This window comes from Saimiri boliviensis, chromosome 7, assembly GCF_048565385.1.
Source record: "Saimiri boliviensis isolate mSaiBol1 chromosome 7, mSaiBol1.pri, whole genome shotgun sequence".
Classification (NCBI taxonomy): domain Eukaryota; kingdom Metazoa; phylum Chordata; class Mammalia; order Primates; family Cebidae; genus Saimiri; species Saimiri boliviensis.
Window position 1 is genome coordinate 107,303,596 of NC_133455.1, and position 24,710 is coordinate 107,328,305.

Here is a 24,710-nt window from a genome sequence, read left to right on the forward strand (position 1 = left end):
ACCCCTCACCGTCGGCTCGCCTTGCCCCTCGCCCGCTCGCGCGCCCCCGGCAGCAGCACCATGTTGAATCGCGTCCCCGGGCCAAGCCACCTCAGCCGCCGGCGCTGAGAGGCGGGCGAGAGCCGGGCCGCGGGGAGGGAGGGAGGGAAGGAAGGGGTGGGGGCCGCGCTCGCCCCGCGGCTTCGCGCGGATCCGGCGGTCGCCTGCCCCTGTAGTTTCGCACCGATTTCTTTAAACTTTTTTAGAAATTCCCCTCTCTCGTTCCCTCCTCTCCCGCTGGCCTCCTGCTCCCTCCTTCCCCTCCTCCTCCTCCTCCTCCTCCCCCTCCCTCCTCCCTCCCTCCCTGCGCCGCCGCCGCCGCCGCCGCCGCCGCCGCCGCCGCCGCCGCCGCCGCCACCGCCGGCCCATGACTGAGCCCCGCCGCCGCCGGCCGAGGAATGGGCTCCGGGCTCTGGTAGGAAGCGCTGGGAGCGGGGGGCGCTTTTAAAACACCGATCTGGGTTTTTTAAAAACCTCCTTTGAAAAAATAATGGCAAACTCGACGGGGAAGGCGCCTCCGGACGAGCGGAGAAAGGGACTCGCTTTCCTGGACGAGCTGCGGCAGTTCCACCACAGCAGAGGGTGAGAGCAGGACCGGGGGGGCAGCGCCGGGGCGAGCCGGGGCGAGCGGGGCTCAGCCGCCCGGGCCGGGCGCGGGGTCCCGGCTGACAAGTGCGGGTCTCTCTCTCTCCCGTAGGTCGCCTTTTAAAAAAATCCCTGCGGTGGGTGGGAAGGAGCTGGATCTTCACGGTCTCTACACCAGAGTCACTACTTTAGGCGGATTCGCGAAGGTGAGTGGAAGTTTTAATTTGTATTTCCCTCCCACTGGCCTCCTCCGAAAAGTCTCCTTTGACCCCGGAGTGGGCGCTCGGTGCCGAGGGGGCGGCCTGCGGGGGCAAAAGGCGTTCTTTTCGCTCGCAGCCGGTGGCACGGAGGCGGACGGCGGCGGGGCTGTTTTCGGCCTGCTGGCTCGCGTGCGCGCGGCGGGCGCGGGGCTCCCGCGGGCTGGCGGCCCGGCGCCGGCTAGCGCCCTGCCCGGTGCCCGGGCGGGCCGGCGGGGTCCGAGCGCCGCGGCGGGGGGTGCGGGCGTGCGGGGCGCCGGCTCGAGCCCCGCGCCCGCCCCGCGCCCGCCCCGGCCGCCCGCCCGCTCGTCAGCCCTGCCGCCGCTGCCGCTCTAGCACAGGCGGAGACACAGAGACACACAGACTCAGAGCAGTTTTCGTGCAACTCAAAATTAGCGCGGGCAGGTTTCACATCGATAATCGGCTGCGAAATGATCCCGGCAGCCGGGGGCACAGCCTCGGCCCCGTCGCCCTCGGTTTATACAGCTAACAAAAGAAACCAGGACCTGTCTCCAAATAGCCATCTTAGGCTTCAAGGCTAGGCAGAAGCTGTAGGCCTCAAAGAAGGGCCTATGGAGATGGATAGATCTGGGAGAGGGATCGGAATCGGCCCCGGCCCCGGCCCCCCCAGAACCCGCGGACGTCGCTGTCCGGAACTGTATTGATCCTTTTGAACTTTTTTTTTTTTTTTTTTTTTTTTTTTTTTTTTTTTTTTTTTAGTGTAAACGGACCGCGTTGAGATTTAAAAGGGGGCGACAGAGGGACTTGCGATTGGTTATTGTCCGGGCTTCAAAAACAAAACAAACCCACCAACCCCCCCACCCCAAACAAAACAAGTGGTATTAAATACAGGGCTGTCTGGTGAAAACATAGGGATTCAATAAGCCCTTGCTTAGTAACTCTTACCGATCGATCAGAAACAACGATTGATGCCTTAGGTATCTACAGATCTCTGTAGAATGGGTATTTATTTCAGTTAGGTTAAGGTTTTTTTAGATTGTTCACTTTCAGACAAGTGTGCCTGTGTTTTACCAGGTTTCTGAGAAGAATCAGTGGGGAGAAATTGTTGAAGAGTTCAACTTTCCCAGAAGTTGTTCTAACGCTGCCTTTGCTTTAAAACAGTATTACTTGCGGTGAGTAGTAGTGACTTTTCCATAGTGTTTGGAAATAAGGGACTTATGGAGAGATTTGTTTTTAGCAAAAACAAAAGCAAACCTTGCACACCAAACAGTTCCTGAGCGCTTGTTCATTTCAGACTAAGACACATTTAATATAAATAAAATGATATTGTAGGAAGGTGAAAGTTTTTCTTACCAATTTTAGGATTGTTTACATTTTTCATACAAAATCATTACAGGTGGCACCCCAGCCCCCATCTTGGTAAACATTCTTTTGTGGCATTGCTATTGATCGCTTGATATCCACTGAATGGCAGAAAGGTGATGCTTAGTAAAAGAGTTAAGATAGTTAATGAAACTTTGTAATCTTTGGGAAAAATTTTTTTTCTTTGTTTTGGAAACTTCTTTAGTTTAAAAAATTCTGACTTTCAGATTTTATTTTTTAAATGAAACTTCTTGTTTGGAACAGTGTCATTGAATAGGTTTTTCAGTAGAATATGAATACATGGCATAACATGTTGGTGCCTTAGGTGACCAGGATTGTTTTGAGAATTACTTTTTGTTGAATTTCCAGTGACTTAAAAACGTTCAAAATGATTATTATATCTCTAGGAAAATGGGGATGCTATGAAGTGGTTTACTACACTTTGGATTTTCTTTCATTCTCCCTCTTTTTTTTTTTTTCTTTTTTTGACTGCTTATTTGACAAAGTTCTTATTCTGTTGGTAGGCGATATAGTCTAGATATATTTTATGATTTAGTGTTATTTTTTCGCTTCTAGTTTGTCTTCTAGGAATCCTTTCATATAATTTGTCGTGACGCTGTGTATTATTTTTAATGCTTACTTCAGAGGATTCTAAGCTAGTTGGTATTATTTAAAACTAAAATGATATTTTTTGTATTTATTACTTTTAAATAGTGATACTGCAGGCCTTTTTTTGTAATGTGGCTTCTGCATAGTTTGAGTTTTGCATTTATTATTGCTTCAGATGCATTCAGTTACAGTTATCATGTGTTACATTCAACATTCTGAAATAGGAAATGCAATAATTGCACAGGTGTACTTTCTATTGGCTATCTTAGATTGACTTCAGGCTTGAAGCTGGAGTTCACAGAACTTTGTGGAGTAGTTATTGTGTAGTTGAATTACACAGGAAGTCTAGAAAATATTAATATGGTTAGTTGTCATCTGTTGTGTGTGATGGCATTTGTGTTTTAAAGAGCACGTTTTAAAAAAAAGGGCTGAATCAGAAAACAAAATCAGTCTCCAAAACTGTTGAGTTAGTAGTGGGTGAGAAATGGAGAGTTTTATATTCATGGTGACATTCATTTGCTCATTTCCATTTATGATATTGAGAGGAACATATTACTACGTACTATGGTTTTATGGTTTTATCAGTTTAAAACATTTGAGTTTTGGACTTTTAAAATACATATTTTTGAAGTTTTGCTTCATATTTGTTAGATTGGTTTATTTAAATTTTAGAACCAGAAAGTACTATGGAATATACATGGTTCGCGAGATGTATATTTTTCTGAAGAATTTACATTTATACTAATAGCTTTAGCATAATCAAAGTAATATGTAGGCTTCCAATTTTTTTTTTTTTTTTTAACAAAAGCTGATTATAAATATTGTTTTTCCAGTTGTAATTTTTATCTTAGGGGCATATCATATGTTAATTATAGGTACTGTTTTTAACTGTATAGTTTCAACATTGTAAGTGTTTACATTGTCTTCAGATCAAATTGCACTTTATGCTCTTATTAGAAGCTGCTTTTTGAACTATGTCCTTAGTTAAACTTGTTTTCCCTCCATATGTCACTCTCCAGGTTTGTTTTTGCAGGGTCGTAGCTAGGCTACTAGGAAAAAAGTTGAAGCATTTGTTTTGGAAAATAAAACCATGTGAAGATTTGCATGGCTTGTAAAGAAATACAAAAGAAATGTGCTGGTCAAAAATTGGGTACTACCAACCTTGAAAGAATTTTTCCCTAGTGGTCTAATATTGCACAGTGAGAGGATATATATGATGCTGCCTTTTACACCTTCCTTGAAAAATCTTAATTGGCAGACAAGATGCCAAGTAACAGTAATTTTGTTGCTTACTCCTAAGATTGCCTCCTAAGAAATAGTAGTCAAGAGACTTGTTAAGTTACCTCTTTGGTACATCAGATTGAGTATCATCATTATTGATAAGCAGATAATGCAGTGTGTTTTTAAAATTACAGACGGAATAATTTTTTAATATGAGCTGCTTTTTCATTTCACCTATTGTAAGACTGTAAAGTGTTAGTTCTCTTTTACTCTATAAGTTTAATATTTGCTCACATTCCCCTGTAAATTTGCTGCTAATTGAATGGATGGCTGTTAGCCTAGTGTTTATGGTATCTCTTCATAATATTACAGATATTTAAATTAGGAAGAGCAAAGCTGGTTTGCTGGCTATGTATATTCTAATAGTGTTTTGTTATTTTTGATGCAAATATTGACAGTCATTAAATATAGACTTGACTATTAATGGTCTGCCAGAAGTTAGCTTGATTGTCTCAAACATACATTTATTCAGTAGTAGTTTGTCTACAAAAATTTATCAGTCTAAAATTGAAAATGCAGTTGATTGTTTTAACATTGGCATTTAATTTTTTTTTTTTTTTTTTTTTTTTTTTTTGAGATGTTGTCTTGCTCTGTCACCCAGGCTGGAGTGCAGTGGCACAACTCGGCTCACTGCAACCTCCACCTTCCAGGTTCAAGCGATTCTCCTGCCTCAGCCTCCTAAGTAGCTGAGACAACAGGCACCAGCCACCATGCGCAGCTATTTTTTGTATTTTTAGTAGAGACAGGGTTTTATTATATTGGCCAGGCTGGTCTCGAACTCCTGACCTTGTGGTCTGCCTGCCTTGGTCTGCCAAAGTGTTAGGATTACAGGCGTAAGCCGCTGTGCCTGGCTGGCATTTAATTTTTACAAATATAGGTGCTTGCCTGTATCAAAGTATCTCACTTACTCTACAAATATGTATGCCTACTGTGTACCCACAAAAATTAAAAATTGAAAAAAGTTAAATGCCTACTGATAATGTGTAAAAACAGTCTAAAAATTGGAGGCTAGGTGCAGTGGCTCACACCTGTAATTCCAGCACTTCGGTAGGCTGAGGCAGGTAGATTTGCTGAGGTCAGGAGTTCGAGATCAGCCTGGCCAACATGGTGAAACCCCATCTCTACTAAAAATACAAAAATTAACCAGGCGTGCTGGCACATGCCTGTAATCCCAGCTCTCGGGAGGCTGAGGCAGGAGAATTGCCACTGCACTCCAGCCTGGCTGACAGAGCAAGACTCTGTCTTCCCCTGCCTCCCCCTGCCCTGAAAAATTGGATGTTAGTCATCTATGATGTTTATGTACTTTATTTTCATGCAGTTCCTTTTCTTGGCATGTACGTCTCAACGTGTTCCACAAATGTTTATTATTAGGATAATCCTATAGTATAAAAGGATAAGGTATGATTTCCCACATTTTGTAGATGGAGAAATTAAAGTGCAAAAAAAAAAACTAAATGGCTCAAGAACATTTGTTAATTGGACAAAAATATTGTGTTCATGACATGTTCAATAATATTTAATAATTGTGAGTTGTTTGTTACAAATGATTTTAAGAAATTAAAATAACATTGGAAATTACTTATGGTTAAATTTATGCCCAAGTATATCCTTCCCTAATGAGTTCCATATTTACTTGGTGAGTTTAATTTTTTTGTTCTGTTTTGTTGTTGAAATTGGGGCACGATTTGCTGGTCTCATTTGGGTTAAGAATTTGAAACTTTGGTATGAAGATTCAGGTAAATATTTAATTAATGAAAAATTTTGTTTTTGCTTACTGAGTCCAATATTCAAGGTTAACTTGATGTTTCCTTTATAAAACTTGGTTTTTTGGAAAGGAGGTGAAATATCTTGGTCATTAAAAATTTATTGTACAAAACAATATGTTACTAGTTTTCTGGCACTGAAATACTAATTTCTTTTTGTATGTATCTACCTTTGGAATAGTCGAAAACTTAATTGTAGAGTTATGTTTACCACGATAAATTTTTAATTGCATTGTAAATTTATTTTTTTGGTTTGGTATGTAAAGCTCTTTCTTAAATTACACCAATTGAGGGAGTTGACATTTGTTAAATGGAATGAATACACTCATGTGTTCTCTTAGTTAGTGTCCACCATATAGATCAATTCTTTTAAAAGAAAGCCTTAAGTAAATAAAAACTGAATTTGTAAATTGCCAAACAGAGCTGAGTAAACTGATTGCTCTCCTTATTCAAGGAAAGAAAATAAAAGTATATGGAGACTGGAAGACAAATATATCAATAAATTATTCAAACATGTATTTCAAATTTAACTTTGTAAACTAGATTGTGTGTGTGTGTGTATGTGTATGTGTGTTTGTAAGTGTATGTACACAGGGGTCTCGCTTTGTTGCTTGTGCTGGTTTTTTTTTTTTTTTTTTTTTTTTAAAGGAGTTTCGCTCTTGATGCCCAGGCTGGAGTGCAATGGCGTAATCTCGGCTCACCGCAACCTCCGCCTCCCGGGTTCAAGTGATTCTTCTGCCTCATCCTCCCAAGTAGCTGGGATTACAGGCATGCGGTACCAGGCCCAGCTAATTTTATATTTTTAGTAGAGGCAGGGTTTCTCCATGTTGGTCAGGCTGGTCTTGAACTCCCGACTTCAAGTGATATGCCCACCTCGGCCTCCCAAAGTGCTGGGATTACAGGTCTGAGCACTGTGCCCGGACACTCATGATGGACTTGAATGCTTGGCTTTAAGATGTTCTCCCACCCAAGGTATCCTCCCACCTCAGTCTTTCAAAGTGCTGGGATACAAAAGTGAGCCACTGTGCCTGGCAATGTATCCGTTTTAAAAAACAAAAAACTGGCCAGGTGCGGTGGCTGAAGCCTGTAATCTCAGCACTTTGGGAGGCCGAGGTGGGTGGATCACGAGGTCAAGAGATCGAGACCATCCTGGTCAACATGGTGAAACCCTGTCTCTACTAAAAATACAAAAAAAAAAAGATTAGCTGGGCATGGTGGCACCTGCCCATAATCTCAGCTACTCAAGGAGGCTGAGGCAGGAGAATTGCCTGAACCCAGGAGGCGGAGGTTGCGGTGAGCCGAGATCGCGCCATTGCACTCCAGCCTGGGTAACAAGAGCGAGACTCCGTCTCAAAAAAAAAAAACCCTGATTTTGATATTTTCTGATATTCTGTTAAAATTTTAAAGGGCATGTACACTTGTTTAAAGGAAGAGGGAAAGTGAAGAAAGTTGGCAGACTGATCAAAGCTCAGCTAGGTTAGTGTTATGTCTTAGAATCCATGTTTTTAGAGCTTAAATCGCCCAAAGTCGAAATAAATTGAGTTCTTTCCAAGGTAGATAGTTTTTACTGAGGTTACAAATTTTCCTGAGGAGATAAACTGAGAACATTATAATTCCCAAAAATGTTTATATGCTTTTTTTTTTGTACTTAAATTTTCTACCTTGGCTGTTAACTAAAAATACATATTTCTGAATAGAAGCACTCTTTTATAATTCTATCTTTGCCCTGTTGTGGATTCAATATTTTCATAGTTGATTGTGTATGAAATCTACAATGTGTCTGATAGAAAAGTGTATCACTACTAGATCTTTTATATTCTCAAACTGAAATCAGAAGTTGGAAAGGAAGGAAAAACAAATGTTTTAACTGCATTTCACTAGTCAGTGAGCAGGTACTTATTATATACTTTTAGGTAAAGTATTTAAGAGTTATTATTTTGTAAAGGTGCTTATTGGGCGTTTTCCAGACCTAGTAAAGTTTAATGGTAAAAATGCATTTTGTCTGAATTGCGAAGGAAGGACAGAGGATAAATGGAATAGAGTCGGGTGGGGGCAAGAGGATTTTCCTTTTGCTGCTTTGACCCTCTTTTGTATTTAGGGTCAGCTAGAATAGAAATTCCCAGTTTGTGCTCTAGAAAGACTAGTTTTCCAGAAACGTTAAAGTATTTCCTTGAAAAAAGGACCAGATGAACTTGAGCGAAAGGCTAAACTTGGGTTACTTTATTTCAGGACTCCTTAGAGACTTTAATTTGCTAATATGTATTGCGGATCTCTAGAAATTTGGGAGAAGTAACTATTACTTCTCTTCTCTTCCCCATAGTAAATAGTGTTTCACGCCACAGTAAATAGAGTAATACCATGGCCAAAACTGCAATTACTTCTGCACCAGCCTAAGAGATGCATAAGTATACGTTTTCTACTGTTTGTAATGTGATAAAAGAAATAACAAAAAATATTTTTCTGTTTTAAAACACAAATTTCACTTGTGCTTGGATACTTTTTGTGTATTATGTTGTGAATTGATAATTCATTTGACTAAATACTTTGCAGTTACCTTTTGCTGGAATGGAAATCTCGTGGTAATGTCTGGGAATAACTATCATGTTCTGAATTGTTGACCAGTAATGATACATCCATATTCCATTAATATCTAAGTCAGTTTTTGCAGGGTTTCAATCCTGTCTTACTGCCATAGAATTTTTTTGGTGGAGCCCCAGGGAGAATGGTGCTGTTTTTGATGTTTTGGCTGCCACATTCTCCCAACACCCAGCCCCACCTCAATTATACCATTGATTTTGTTGTCCTTTACTCCAACAAAAGAGCAAATCAATTTGTTCTTTAGACTGTCCTGAATTCTGGCTTTGGTTGCTTTCTTCTAGTGTCAATTAACTTGTTCCTCTATCCCTCATACTTATTGGCTGCAAATTGATTGATCTAAAGGTTAATAATATTCAGATTCAGTATTTTAGGTATACATAATAGGTAGTGCTATGCTTTTCATATCATGAGGCATATAATGTTTAGTTGTCCTGCTTTAGCGATGATAAGATTGAACAGTGGTTCTAGGTATTAATAACTTAATTAATATGGGTTTCTAAAAAGAATGCTCCAGGTGATTCTTAAGTACACTGAAGTTTGAGAACAGTTGATCTAAGTATTGTAATGAAACCAGTTTAGTTGCTGAGATAACTAGTTTGGTTTAACTTGGCATGAGTATGTTGGCCAGGATTACATCCAGAACAAAACCTCTAGGTGACATCTGGTCTAGGGGCACCTGCTCAAGCTGCACCTGTCATTTCTGAGCAGAGTTTGGACATACCCTATTCTTTGTCTCAGGATGCCAGAGATGATAACAAGGGCTCCACTTTAGTTAAGGGAAAAAAAGAGAAAATGAATTACCAAATTCTAACCTATCCTAAGTGTGTTTATGTTATTCGGATTTTTAAAAATTAATTAAAAATAAATTTTCCTTCAATTATTCGTAATTGGAGAATTTTCTTTTCTTTTTCTTTTTTTTTTGAGATGGAGTTTCACTCTTTGGCCCAGGCTGGAGTAAGTGCAATGGTGCAATCTTGGCTCACTCACTGCAACCTCTGCCTCCCAGGAAGCAATTCTCCTGCCTCAGCCTCCTGAGTAGCTGGGATTCTAGGCATGCGCCACCACCTGTGGCTAATTTTTTTTTTTTTTTTTTTTTCTTGGCGACAGAGTCTTGCTGTGTCAGCCAGGCTGGAGTGCAGTGGCATGATCTTGGCTCACTGCAACCTCCGTCTCCCAGGTTCAAGCAGTTCTCCTGCCTCAGCCTCCCGAGTAGCTGGGATTACAGGCACGTACCACCACGACCAGCTAATTTTTGTATTTTTAGCAGAGACAGGGTTTCACCATGTTGGCCAGGGTGGTCTCCATCTCCTGACCTCAAATGATCTGCCCACCTCAGCCTCCCAAAGTGCTGGATTACAGGTGTTAGCCGCTGTGCTCAGTGAATTTTCTTTATATATATATATATATATATATATATATGGTTTTTTTTTTCCATAGAACTTTACAGGATTCTTTACAAATGGGGTACCATTTGTTTTACTGAATTTACTGGATGCTTGTTATCTTTGTGAGAGTTTGTTGGTCTCTCCTGGTATTTCATAGTGGAGTTGACATATATAAATTTCGAAAAAAATAATACTAACAATAACCTGTTTTGTTTAATGTTCACTAGCTTTATTTGTCAAAACATTTTCACATGGGATATTTTGTTTTTATAATTTCAAATTTCAGAAGTAATTGTATTATCTAATCTTAGAAAAAATAACAATTAGGAAAACAAATTCTCTTTTATATTTGTTTGTTTTTCTGTAAGAGCAAGGGAAAAAGTTCTTTATGCCACCCAAACGTTTTTCTTCCTGGGGCATATAGGCTACTTTTTTTTGTTTGTTTGTTTTTGTTAAGGCTGTAGGTTTTATCCAACTCCTATCCTTAAGTGTCAGCCATAATTGCTAGTAAAAAAAATATATATATTTTATATATTTTCAGACCACACTTTCCCTGCTTTACCTTCCCATTCCCTTCCCTGCTGATAAACTTGCTATTCATATTACAGAGCATTGTCTTTTTTTTTGAGATGAAGTTTCATTCTTGTTGCCCAGGCTGGAGTACAATGTTTTGATCGTGGCTCACTGCAACTTCTACCTTTACCTCTTGGGTTCAAGGGATTCTCCTGCCTCAGCCTCCCAAGTAGCTGGGATTACGGGCACCTGCCACAATGCCCAGCTAATTATTGTGTGTGTGTGTGTGTGTGTGTGTGTGTGTGTGTGTGTTTAGTAGAGACAGGATGTCACCATGTTAGCCAGGCTGGTCTCAAACTCCTGACCTCAGGTGATCCACCTTCCTTGGCATCCCAAAGTGCTGACATTATAGGTGTGACCCACCGCACCCAGCCAGAGCATTGTTTTATAGATAATCCTACGTTATCCGTAGTTGCTAATCATCTTGAGGCAGGTATATTCGATGTTCCAGGTGTGCCTGGCTTTTATTTCTATCAGTAAGTAGTTTTTTAAATTACCATATAATTGGGTTAAAATACAAAGTTACTTTTTATGAAGAATTCAAATAAGGTTGTATAATAATCTTTTGTTTGGATATATATCTTACTGTAAAATATGGCAAGATTCCATAATTCTGGTCTTTCTGAGTTCTTGCTCTTGTACTTGATAAATATTTATGTACAGTGCCCAGTGGTCAATTGCTTTGTGCACAAAGGTGATGTTTATTCTATAGTATAGATCTTTCATGGTGAAGTGTTACTGGGTGAAATTTTATTCTGTCTCTATGGTAGCTCAGTGATTACTTTTAAATAAATAAAATGTTAATATAAACATACGTGAGATCAGTGGGAACATTCTGTTAAAATAGGTCAAAGAAAAGATCATAGTTAGGGCTTTGTCCAGAAAATACCTAATTTGTAAATTTTAAAAATGGGAGCTGGGCACAGCGTAATCCCAGCACTTTAGGAGGCCAAGGCAGGCCAGTCACAAGGTTGGGAGTTTGAGACTGGCTAGCCAACATAGTGAAACCCTGTCTCAACTAAAAATGCAAAAATTAGTCATGTGTGGTGGTGTGCACCTGTGGTCCCAGCCGCTTGAGAGGCTGAGGCAAGAGAATCACATAAACCCGGGAGGCGGAGGTTGCAGTGCGCCAAGATCATGCCATTTGCATTCCACCTGGCGACAATACGAGACTGTCTCAAAAGAAAAATAAAAAAGGATGAATTTAAATTTTTCAGTAATAAGGCTCAGGTTGATTACACTTTCCCTAATAGTTCATAGATTAAGTAAATTAGCCATATGCTTGAGCTCAGATCAGACTACATAGAAAGAACTTCATAAATAGTAGTTAGTGCCTTAGAGTAAACTGTACCTCAAGTGTGCTTGCAAATAATAGGTGGTCTATCTAGAGTGCTTAAGTGGTTTGGTATGATTTTTAGTTTACACCACTAAAGAGTCAAACTTTTGAATTTCTGAGTTTTTTTTTTTTCAGGTAGCTCCATATTGCAATGTAGTAATTCAATCTAGTAGTAAAAATGTATGTGGTTTTTAAATATAGTCCAGTTGAGTGAGAAATGGTGTATCCATCATTTTGTTTGTTTCTTTCTTTATTTTTTTGCCATGTTTTTCCTTTTTTTGTTTTTGAGACAGAGTCCCACTGTGTCGTCCAGGCTGGAGTGCGGTGGTGCTATCTCGGCTCACTGCAACCTCTGCCTCCCAGGTTCAAGTGATTCTCCTGTCTCATCCTCCCATGTAGCTGGGAATACAAACACCCACCACCACACCCAGCTAATTTTTGTATTTTAGTAGAGACCGGGTTTTACCATGTTGGTCACTCTGGTCTCAAACTCCTGACCTCACATGATCCACCCACCTCTGCCTCCCAAAGTGCTGGGATTACAGGCGTGAGCTACTGCGCCTGGCCTGTTTTTCCTTTTTAATATTGTTAATTTTTTTTGCTATCTATATGTGAACTTCTGCTTATATTTCCTGTAGATCAACCAAGTAATTATTTGGCCACATTTGCTTTGTATTTTTCTTTTTGTATGTGATGGTGTACACACTCATACACACACACATCGTCACATATAAAAAGAAAAATACAAAGCAGATGTGGCAAGTGTGTGATAATTGTCAGTGTTGTTTATTCATTTGCCATTATTACGGTATAATATCTTTTATTTATGTGTTATTACCTAAGAATAAAATCATTCTCTAATGTAACAGTGGACAGTAATTACATTCAGAAGCCTTAACATGGACAAAATTGTATTCTATATTATGTAGACCTTAAATCAAATTTTAACAATTGTCCCAAAGATGTCTTTTATAGCAGTCCTATCTCCCCAGCCCATTCATTATCTTGTATTGCATGTAGTTATCATATCTCTACTTAAGCCTTTTTTGCCTTTTGTGATGTTACCATTTTGTACTGTACAGGCCAAAAGTACTATAAAGTTTGGATTTGTCTAGTATTTTTTCAGGATTTAAGTTAGGCATTTTTGGCAAGAGGCATGTCATGTCACTTTGTCCCATTATTGCTGAGGTTAAGTGATATCCTGATTTCTCCACTGTAAAGTCACCATGTTCTCTTTTTGAATTAAGGAGTAATCTGTGGCAATATACCTTGAGACCATGTAACTATCTTGCTTACCATCAAACTTTTACCCAGTAGTTTTAACATTCACTGATGGTTTGGGCTTGAATCAGTTATTAATATACTTGCATTTATTTGTGCTTGAATCAGTTATTAATATGATACAAGCATTTTATGATGCTTGTTTTCTAACTCTGTCATTTCCTTTTACATTTGTTTGTTCTTTTGAGACAGGTTCTCATGCTGTCTCAAAACACCCAGCTGGAGCACAGTAGCACAGTTATGGCTCATTGCAGCCTTGACCTCCTGGCTCAAACCATCCTCCCACCACAGCCTCCCAAGTAGCTGGGACTATAGGTGCAGGCCACTCTGCCTAGCTAATTTTTTTTGTTTAGTGTTTTTTTTTTTTTTTTTTTTGAGACAACGTCTCGCTCTGGCACCCCAGGCTGGAGTTACAATGGTGTGATTTCGGCTTACTGCAACCTCCACCTCCTGGGTTCAAGGAATTCTTCTGTCTCAACCTCCTGTGTAGCTGGAATTACATGTGTGTGCCCCCATGCCTGGCTAATTTTTTCATTTTTAGTAGAGATGGGGTTTCACCAAGTTGGCCAGGCTGGTCTCAAACCTCTGACCTCAGGTTATCTGCCCTCCTCTGCCTCCCAAAGTACTGGGATTACAGGTGTGAGCCACTGTGCCCGGCCTATTTTTTGTACCTTTTATAGAGACAGGGTTGTGCCGTTTTACTGAGGCTGGTCTCAAACTTCTGGGCTTAAGCAATCCACTTGCATTTGGCCTCCACAGTGTTAGGATTACAGGGATCAGCCACTCCTCCTGACTTCTTTTACATTTTTTAGTTGATAGTCTCCAGTAAGGGAAGTATTTTCATTCTTATTTCTTTATTGATTCAATTTTTACTTTATACATTGGTTAAAAACTGTCATTGTTAAGCATTTGGTTGCTTAGATTTGGCCAGTGGGAGCCTTTTTAAGCTAGCTTCTTTTATCTATTCAACATGTGTCTGTTATTCTTGGGCCCGCCCTTTTTGATAAAGTAAGATCTTCCAGGGTCATCTTGTATTTTGCCTACTCAGTTCTAGAATCATCCATTTATCTGAAAATTCTGGTTCCATTTAGTGTGGTATTAATAGTATATAGAAACCAAGGTCGAGGTGATAGGTGTGCTCATTGCTATTGAGTTATTTTTTCCTCTATCCCTTTTAGAGAACAGAGCTGGGAAAAAAATTATTTTATTTGTAAATACACTTATTTTGAAAATCATGAGGCTATGCTGATACTTCTAATTGCAATCCATACTAGCTAGTTTGTTCTTTTCCTTATTCCATTCCATGTACCTCTCTTAACCTGCAGTAAGAATCTTAGTTTTCTACAATAGTATATATATATCTTCTCAGTTCTGGAGTACTTACAGAATACTTCCAGGATTGTTATCCCACAACAAACAACAGACCTGCCACATAGAGCTACTGATTTGCTTGAAGTTCTTTTTGTGTTTATGTATCGTTAGTACAGACACGCACTGCATAAAATGTTTTGGTCCATGATGGACTGCATATATGATTGTGTTCCCATAAGAATATATTATTGTATTTTTGCTGTACCTTTTTTGTGTTTAGATATGTTTAGATTCACAAATATTTAGCACTGTATTATAGTTGTCTGCAGTATTCAGTACAGTAACATGCTGTTTTGGTGTGTAGCTTAGGAGCAATAGGCTACGCCTTATAGCCTAGGTATGTAGTAGACTGTATGCCATCTAGGTTTGTGTAAGTGCATTGTATAATGTTTGTTGAATTATGGAATTAAAGAAATTTTATTTATGAATATGCAAAACATGTAAGATTAAGATTAAGCCTACTTTCCCTTCCTAAAATAAAGCTCATTAAAAATATATATTTTGCCTTTTTTCACTTCATATATCTTAAAAAATCACTAAGCTCATAGAATCCCGTCATATTCTTTTTACAACTGCATAATGTTCCATTGTGTAGTTATATCCCAGTTTATTCAACGAGTTCCCGACATAATGGCACTTAGATTGTTTCCAATGTTACTGTTGTAAATAATGTCATCTGAATAATCTGTAAATATTAGTAACCTTATGCAAACGTATTTTCAGATTGTTGCAGCTGTGTCTTTAGAGTTAACTACTAACATGGGAATTGAAGCAGCAATCAAAGAATAAATGCATATGTAGTTTCGTTAAATATTGCCAAATTCCCTTTGTAGGAGATAACTTTTTTGCATTTCTACCAACATTACCTGTTTTCCACAATTTTGCTGTGTTGTCAGGCTTGTTAAATTTTTCCAATATGGGGGATTAAGGAATGGTAACTCCCTGTATTTTAATTATTGAGGCATTACACCATGTTTGTTTGTTTTTTAAAGAGGTGGAGTTTTGCTGTGTTGCCTAGGCTAGACTGCAGTGGCTATTTACAGGTGCACTCATAGTACATCATAGTATTGAACTCTAACTTTCAAGCAATGATCCTGCCTCAGCCTCCTGAGTAGCTGAGACTACAGATGTGCACCACTGTGCCTAGCCTTTTTAACATGTTTTAGTCTTTGATAGTGCCACTCTCACCTCATTGTTCTTTTTTTTACAAGGTTATTCTTTTATGTTTATTTTTCCATGTGAACTTTAGTATCAAATTGTTCTAGTTCCAGAAAAAAAGCTTGTTGGTCTTTTTATGGGGATTATGTTAAGTTTATAAGTTGGAGAACTGATTTTGTGATGATACTGAGTTGACTGTCAAAGAGCAGTGGAAGTCTTTCCATTTGTTCACATCTTTTTTTGTGTCGTTCAGGAGCCTAAAGTTTTCTTTATATAAGGTTTGAACATTTCTAAGGTTTACTCTTAGGGATCTTGTTATTGTTGTTGCTATTGAAAATGTGGTTTTCTTTTCCATGTTGTCATCTTATTTGTTGCTGTTATTTATATAAAAACTCTTGAACTTTTATAGTTTCTAACCTGCTGCCTTAATAAATTGTTTTATAGTTTCAATTTTGTGATTGATTACCTTTTTTCTCTCTCTTTTTTTTTTTTTTGGAGACAGAGTTTCGCTCTTGTTACCCAGGCTGGAGTGCAATGGCACGATCTCGGCTCACCGCAACCTCCGCCTCCTGGGTTCAGGCAATTCTCCTGTCTCAGCCTCCTGAGTAGCTGGGATTACAGGCATGCACCACTATGCCCAGCTAATTTTTGTATTTTTAGTAGAGACGGGGTTTCACTATTTTGACCAGGATGGTCTTGATCTCCTGACCTCATGATCCACCCGCCTCGGCCTCCCAAAGTGCTAGGATTACAGGCTTGAGCCACTGCGCCCGGCCCTTTTTTCTTTTTTTAAGAATTTTACATGTATACTAGTATGTCATCTGCAAATAGGGATTGTTTTACTCTTCCAAGTTATGCCTCAAATTTCTTTTGTCTAATAGCATTGACCAATATATCCATACAGTGTTAAATAATAGGGAAAAGGGAAATGTCTTTTCCTTACCTTTTTGCTGACCTTAGTTTGATGCTTCTAACATTCCTCATTGAGTAAGATACTACCTGCTATAAATTTTGATGTAATCTTAACTATTGACTTTAATTGTAATAATCCTGCGATATGCTGTTTATTTAATAAGTGATATTATTAGACTTATAAATTAGATTTAGTGATTTTTTTGTGTTACATACATACTAGATTTTGGTTTCTATTTTTTAATACATAGGTATTATTTATATATTTAAGAGAGAATTAATGATGAACATAAAATTTTTAAAATTCCATTTTTTGCATCTTATATTTGAATATGAATATTTCTTATGTTCTAAGAATTTAACACAAAAATGTGAGTCAGCTACAGTGCTAACTGATAAATTTGGGGGAAAATTACCTTTCTTGTTCTATCTATCTATGAAACAGTTTTTGCTCTTTTGTTCTTTTTGGCCATTGATTACATTACTTGATATGCAAAAATAAGGCATCAATAATTTAAATTATTGCTTGATTTTTATATTCTCAAGTTGAGAAGTAGTTATTTTAGTCTTGTAAGTCTTCACTATAGGTTAATGAACCCCCTAAAGAAGAAAAGCAAATTTGTACTTTAATCACAGTCAGAAATCTTATGTTTGTTTGGGTGAATCCGTTTAAATTCCTCAATGCTAAATTAAATGTGCTATGTTTTTACATAGTATATTTGATCTTCAGAATTAGTTGTAATTTGGTTATTAAAAAAAATCTTGCTAGTTCTGAGAATTGCTTGGAGTATCCCTTCTTCTTTGGCCCCCTCTTTATAAACCATAGAGGTTAGCTTAAATGTGCGTGTGTGTGCAGGCGCGTGTGTGTGTGCAGCATGTGTGTGTGTAAGCAGCACTCTTTAAAGTTTTAAGTAAATTGCTTGCTGATTTCTTGATCAGTTCTTGCCCATAATGAGTCTTAAAGGAATTTAACAAGCCATACATATTTAAAGGAGTAAGTTGACATAGAGAGTAACTATTGTATACAAACTTAATGTTTTGTAGAAGCTCAGTAACATAGATTTCAGGCCCTGAAAAAAGAAGTGTGTAGTTAGCTATAATTGGATATGGCTACTGAATCTATTTGTTAATTTGTAGTATCATCAGTCTTAATACTAGAAGGGTTTTTAAGAAGATGTTCTAGCCCTCTGCTTTCTGGAAGGGTAGAAATAAGGATATTTTTTCAGGTAGGCCTGCATGGGGATAATTGACTTGCCTAAGTTCATTACTACTGAATGATGGAAGGGAAAAGTGGAAACCAGATCAGAGCTCCATTTATTACACTAACCACTCCATTCTGTTTTAAAAGGAATAATTGTAGATTATCAGAGATTTCTTTGCTATATAAAATGGGGCCTTTATTTATTATTATTATTATTTTTTGAGACAGTGTCTCACTATGTCTGTCACCCTGGCTGAAGTGCAGTGGTGCAATCTCAGTTCGCTGCAACCTCTGCCTCCCGGGTTCAAGTGATTCTCATGTTTCAGCCTCCTGAGTAGGTGGGACAGGCACATGTCAACATGCCTGACTAATTTTTTTTGTATGTTCAGTAGAGACAGGGTTTCGCCATTTGTCCAGTCTGTTCTCGAACTCCTGGCCTCAAGTGATCTGCCCACCGTAGCCTCCCAAAGTGCTGGGATTACAGGCATGAGCCACTGCGCCTGGCCTGTTTTTATGTTAAGATGATTCTACTGGCTTATACCATCTGTAAGGCATAGGTATTAAATTGTTGGCCGGTCAAAGTGATAAATCTGCACTTAATCACTGGGAGAAAAAACACTTTTTACTGCAAATATTCTTTATTTTAAATATTTGACTTATAAAAATCTAAACTTACATATTTGGTAAAGCTTACATATTTGATAAATTCTTTTTTTTTTTTAAATAATCAAGGATACTTATTTAAAGTTTAGTCTGGTACATTATTTTTTAGATGGAGACCTCTACTGGAAGTATGAAGTAATAGATTCTATTTTTTTTTTTTTTTCCTTTGGAGAGAGGATCTTACTCTGCCTCCCAGTCTGGAGAATGAAGAGTAGTGGTGCAATCGTGGTTCACTGCAGCCTCAACCTTCTTGGCTCAAGTGATTCTTCTACCTCAGCCTCCCTAGAGTAGCTAGGATTACAGGTGTGTGCCACCATCCCTGGTTAATGTTTAAAGTTTTTGTAGAGACTAGAGCTGTCTGTGTTGCCCAGGATGGTCTCAAACTCCTGGCCTCCAAGTGATCTTCCTGGCTTGGCCTCCCAAAGTATTGGGATTGCAGACATGAGCCACCCACTCAGCCTGATTCTATTACTGTAAAATATCTCAATAAAGGGATGGTAGAGAGATATGTTTTAAAAACAGTCAATGTAACATATCCTAAAGTTTTTTTTAAAGTATCTTTCTTACGAAACTTTAATAATATACTTTTGGTTTATGAAACCACATTAAATCTTTTAAAGCAGACTATTAAGTTCATATTTTTTAAGCTAACATTTATTTGCCATGTGCCAGGCACAGCACTGAGTGGTAACTTATTTCATCTTCACACCTCCCTATGACATAGATACTGTTGTTATCCTGAAATTATAGAGGAGAAAACAGGACAGAGGCATTTAAGAACCTTGCCCAGGGTCACACAGTAAATTCAGGACCTAATATTTTAAACCTGGGCCATCTGATTAATGGAACCTGGTTCTGGAACCTAGGCATGTTATACTATCTTCCCCCAATTCACATGAATATAATTTTATTAAAAAATATTTGAAGATAAATCTTGAAGGGAACAAACAAAATATGAAAATGGTTAGGGTAGTTGTGGGATTGTGGCTTTTTATTTTTATTTTAAAAATTCTTTAATGTATCTTTTTGCAATAAAATGTGTTGCTGTATAGTTTATAGTTAAGTTTTACAAATATTCATCTTAGTGGATTTTTGCAGCAACTCTACCAAATAGATATTCACCTCTTTTGTAGATCAGGAAAAAAGCCTGTAAGTACCATTGTTAGTGCAGAATTAGAGTTTAGTTTTGTGAATTATAATGTACTGCTCCTGCTTTACTATCAGAGTCTTGGGGTCAGGGACTTTTTTTTAAAAACAGTGATGTACTTTTTAGCATTTGATACATTGCAGCTGAATTCAGTTAGGATCTCCTGCCACTTGGGGAGCTTCTTAGGAACTCAGGTGGGTATGGTAGGCCTCTCAGCAAATGGGAAATCTATTTTGGGAAATTCTGACAGAATTGAACATTTCTAACCTACAGAATTAATAGTATAGCATTTCATTGGTCTGGCCCTAAAGCTTAACATTTTTTTGTGTGTGGTTTTATTAAACAAGCAGTAAAAGTCAGTAATAGTTGTGGAATATTAATTAACATTGTGGTAAATATGTCATTTTGTACAATTTTACGTAGTACTTAAACTCTTTTTTAAGTAAAATAGACACAAATGTCTCCCTATCTGTCTTTACAAACTACAGTCTTGTAAAGAACCTTGTGTAGGGTGAGATTTGACAGAGTAATACAGACATACCTGAGAGATACTTCAGGTTTGATTCTAGTCTGCTCCCACCCACATTAAAATGAATATTGTAGTAAAATGAAGATGAAGTTTTTTTGTTTCCCAGTGCATACAGAAGTTATGTTTACATTATATTAGTGTTCAATAGCATTATTTCTCAAATAACAATGTACAGCCAGGTGTGGTGGCTCAATGGCCTATAAGCCCAGCACTTTGAGAGGCTGAGGCGGGAGGATTGCTTGAGCCCAGGAGTTTGAGACAGCCTAGGCAGTCTCAAATTGTCTAGTGCGTTTGAGACATAGCGAGAACCTTTCTTTACCAAAAAAAATTTTAAGTAGCTGGTTATGGTGGTACATGCCTGTGGTCCCAAATACTTGGGAGGCTGAGGTGGGAGGATTGCTTGAACTTGGGAGGTTGAGGCTGCAGTGAGCCATGATTGTGGCACTGCACTCCCATCTAGCATGGGCAGTAGAGTGATACCTTGTCTCAAAGAAAAAGAAAATACCTTATTGCCAAAAAGTGCTAACAATCATCTGAGTTTTTAGTGAGTCATAATTTTTTTACTGGTGATAGGTCTTGCCTTGATATTAATGGCTGCTGACTGATCAGGGTGGTGGTTACTGAAAATTGGGGTAGATGGGGAAATTTCTTAAACAATGAAGTTTGCTGCATCGATCAACTCTTTCTTGCACAAGAGGTTTCTCTATAGCATATAATGCTGTTTGGTAGCATATTATCCACAGTAGAACATAACTGGAGACAGTCATCACAAACCCTGACACTGCTTTATCAACTAAATTTATATACTGTTCTAAATCTTTTGTTGTCATTTCAGCAGTGTTCACAGCATCTTCATCAAGAATACATTTCATCTCAATAAACCACTTTCGTTGCTCTTCCCTGAGAAGGAACTCCTCATTCATTCAGGTTTTATCATGAGATTGCAGCAGTTCAGTCACATCTTCAGGCTCCACTTCTAATTCTAGTTCTTTTGCCATTTACACATCTGTAATGACCTCCTCCACTGTAATCCTGAACCCCTCTAAGTTATCGATGAGGGTTGGAATCAACTTCTCCAAAACTGTTAATGTTCACATTTTAACCTCCTATGAATCACAGATGTTCTTAATGGCATCTAGAATGGTGAATCCTTTTACAAAGATTTTCAGTTTACTTTGCCTAGTTCTATCCAAGGAATCACTATCTATGGCAGCTATAACTGTATAAAATGTATTTCTTAAATAATAGGCTAAAAAGTCAAAATGACTGCTTGTTCCATGGGCTGTGTTAGCAGCATGAAAACAACATTCATCTCCTTGTACATTTCCATCAGAGATCTTGGGTGGCCAGGTGCATTGTCAGTGAACAGTAATATTTTGAAAGTGATGTTTTTTTCTGAGCAATTAGTCTCAACCCTGAGCTTAAAACATTAAGTAAACGATGCTGTACACGGATGTATTGTCATCCAGCTTTGTTGTTTCATTTATAGAGTACAGACAGAGTAGATTTAGCATAATTCTTAAGGACCCTTGGATTTTCAGAGTGGTCATTGAGCATTGGCTTTGACTTAAAGTCACCAGCTTTATTAGTCCCTAACAAAAGAGTCAGCTTTTCCCTTGAAACTTTGAAGCCAGGCATTGACTTTTCCTTTCCAGCTATGAAATTCTAGGTGGCATCTTCTTCCAATAGAAGGCTTTTTCATCTATATTGAAAATCTGTTGTTTGGTGTAGCCACGTCTGTTATTTACCTTAGCTAGATATTCTGGATATCTTACTGTAGATTCTCTATCACCACTTGCTGCTTCACTTTGCACTTTTATGTTACGAAGACAGTGTCTTTTCATCAGCTTCACAAACCAGCCTCTGCTAGCTTCAGACTTTCCTTCTGCAGCTTCCTCACCTCTCTCAGTCTTTGTTGAAGAGAGTTATGATCTTGCTCTGGATTAGGCTTTGGCCTAGAGGAATGTCATAGCTGGTTTGATCTTCTGTCTAGACCACTCAGATTTTCTCCTTACCAACAATAAGGGAACATACATTTGTGTATTTCCTGGAGTAGCACTTTTATTTTCCTTGAAAACTTTCTTTTTACATTCACAGCATGGTTAAATGTTTAGTGCTACAGGTCTGGCTTTTAGCCTATCGTGGATCTTGAAATACCTTCCTCATTAAGCATAATCATTTATAGCCTTTGATGTAAAGTGAGAGATATGCAGCTCTTCCTTTCACTTGAACACTCAGAGGCTGTTGTGGCCTAATTTCAATGTTGTTGTGTCTCAGGGTATAGGAAGTCCCAATGAGAAGGGAGAGAGATGGGAGAATGGCCAGTCAGTGGAGTAGTCAGAACACACACAGTATTCATTGATTAAGTTTGCTCTCTTATATGAGTACAGTTCGGGGTGCCCCCAAACCAATAGAATAGTAGCATCAGAGATTACTGATCACACATCAACATAATAGATATAATAATAATAATGAAAAAGTTTGAAATATTGGGAGAATTACCAAAATGTGACACAGAGCTATGAAGTGAGCACTTGGTATTAAAAAATGATGCTGATATTCTTGCTTCAATTTGTTAAACCTTCAATTTGTTTTAAAAAAGACAATATCTAGAAAGCACAATAAAATGAAGTACAATAAAATGAGTTATGCCTGTATTGACTTTGTTTTAAACTGATATGTGAAGATCCAATGATTTTGCAAAGTAACTACTATTTTTGAGAAAATGGATACTATTAATACAAATGATGTGATTATTTGGTTGGAGGCATTTTGGAGTTGGGAATGTTTATTTTCATTATAATAGATAATATTTATTGAACATTTATTATTTGCCAGGTACTGTGCTCAACCGGCTTTATTTTAATTCCCCAAACTACCTGATAAGATTGATACGATCATCATCATTTTATAATGAGGAAACTAAGATTTAGAAGGGTAAATCAATTTAGAAAGTTTAAGTAATTTGTGACCCAAGTACAAAGTAGTGGGGCTGGAATTTGACCCAGGTCTTCTGCCTCCAGAGATCAAACTTTTACCAGCTCTGTAGAATATTGCTCTTTATTCATTAATTTAATGAATAATAATTGAACATCTATCTTGTGCTAGACTCTATGCACTGGACATATGTCAATGATGAGAAGAAAGGAAAATATTTCCCCTTTAGAATGAGGGAAAGGAGACAAATAAGTAAGTATATTAACTAATAGCGCAAGGAGAAAAATAAAGCAAATAAAGGGAGATAGCTTTCACTTGAGTAGGCTGTTATATCTTTAGACAACTTGGACTGGAAAAGTCGTAGCAAGAGTTGAATAAAGACTTGAAGAGAAATGAGCAAACCAGGTGGATATTTGGGATGAGAATGAACAAACAGCAAGAGATATGCTTGGTTTTTTCAAGGAGCATTTAGGAGCCCATTATGGCTAGAATTAGTGAGCAGAGGAAAGCAGTTAGAGATGAATAGATCAGAGAGGTATGATCTGGGATCAGTTCTTGTAGGGCCTTGGGAAGGTCTTTGCATCCACTGAAGCCATTGGAGGATTCTAAGCAATGAATTGTTATCTCGATTTCTTCGGATGCTTTGTTGTATATAAATGTTGCATGCTCAAGGGTAGAAGTAAAGAGACTTGATAGAAAGCTAAGAAAATACAGTTAGGTGTTGCCTTACGACTGGGATACATTCTAAGAAATGGGTCGTAAGGTGATTTCCTCGTTATTGGAACAACATAGAGTGTACTTACACAAACCTAGCTGGTAGAGCCTACTGTACACCTAAGCTGTATAGTATAGCCTGTTGCTTTAGGGTGCAAACCTGTACAGTATGCTACATACTACTGCAGGCAGTTGTAACCCCATGGTAAGTATTTGTGTATCTAAACATAGCAACATATAAAAGGTACAGTAAAAATACTGTATTATAATCTTAAGGGAGCACCATTGTATATATGGTCATTGATCTAAATGTCATTTTCCAGTACATGACTTTAATCCAGTTGATAGCTTGTATGAGCAAGGTTCGTGACTCTTGAGGTGGTAAAAAGTAGTCATATTTTAGATATATTTTTTAAGTTTTAAATATAAAACTTTGAGGACTTTAATTAGCAGAGACCTCAGATTTAACCCATTAGGTGCCAAGTTTTATACTTTTTTAATTTTAAACTTAATTTTCCTCTGTTATCCAAGTCTGTAATATGTGTTAATACTACACAATTTAGAAGATCCATGAAAGGGAAAATATCAAGCAGTGTAATATCTTAGTATATACAGATAAAAGTATTTAACACTATGAACAAACATCTTGGCATATTTTTTCCTAGTCTTTTGGCATAGGATTGAATCTTAGTAAATGCTGTCTACCATAAGCTAGCTCTCTGTCTCCCGTACTAAAATGTTAGCTCCTTGAAAACAGGAACTGTGTTCTTTATTTCTCTATCTTAGGTACTGCGCACAGTGTCTGGTTCATGAGTGTTAATGCAGCTTTATTTTAGTCCCCCAAACTAAAGATTGTTAACGATCATCATAATTTTATAATGAGGATACAAGGATTTAGAAAGGTTAAGTAATTTGTACAAGGTGACCCAAGTACAAAGTGGTGGGGCTGGAATTTGACCCAGGTTTTCTGCCTCCAGAGGTCAAAATTTGTGCCAAATGCTATATGGGATTCAATGATTTACATTTAGTTAGGGAGGAAGTACTCAAC

At 38.2% G+C, this 24,710-nt stretch overlaps 1 protein-coding gene across 1 annotated transcript in view; it reads left to right on the forward strand.

The window, feature by feature from the left end:
• Window positions 1–389: 389 nt before the first annotated feature.
• Window positions 390–24,710, forward strand: part of ARID2 (AT-rich interaction domain 2) — a 197,056-nt gene continuing 172,735 nt past the window's right edge. The window contains exons 1-3 of the mRNA XM_039461706.2: window positions 390–621; window positions 737–830; window positions 1,917–2,014. Coding sequence (XP_039317640.1) covers window positions 530–621; window positions 737–830; window positions 1,917–2,014 — 284 coding nt within the window. The 5' untranslated portion in view covers window positions 390–529. The remainder of the gene's footprint in view (window positions 622–736; window positions 831–1,916; window positions 2,015–24,710) is intronic.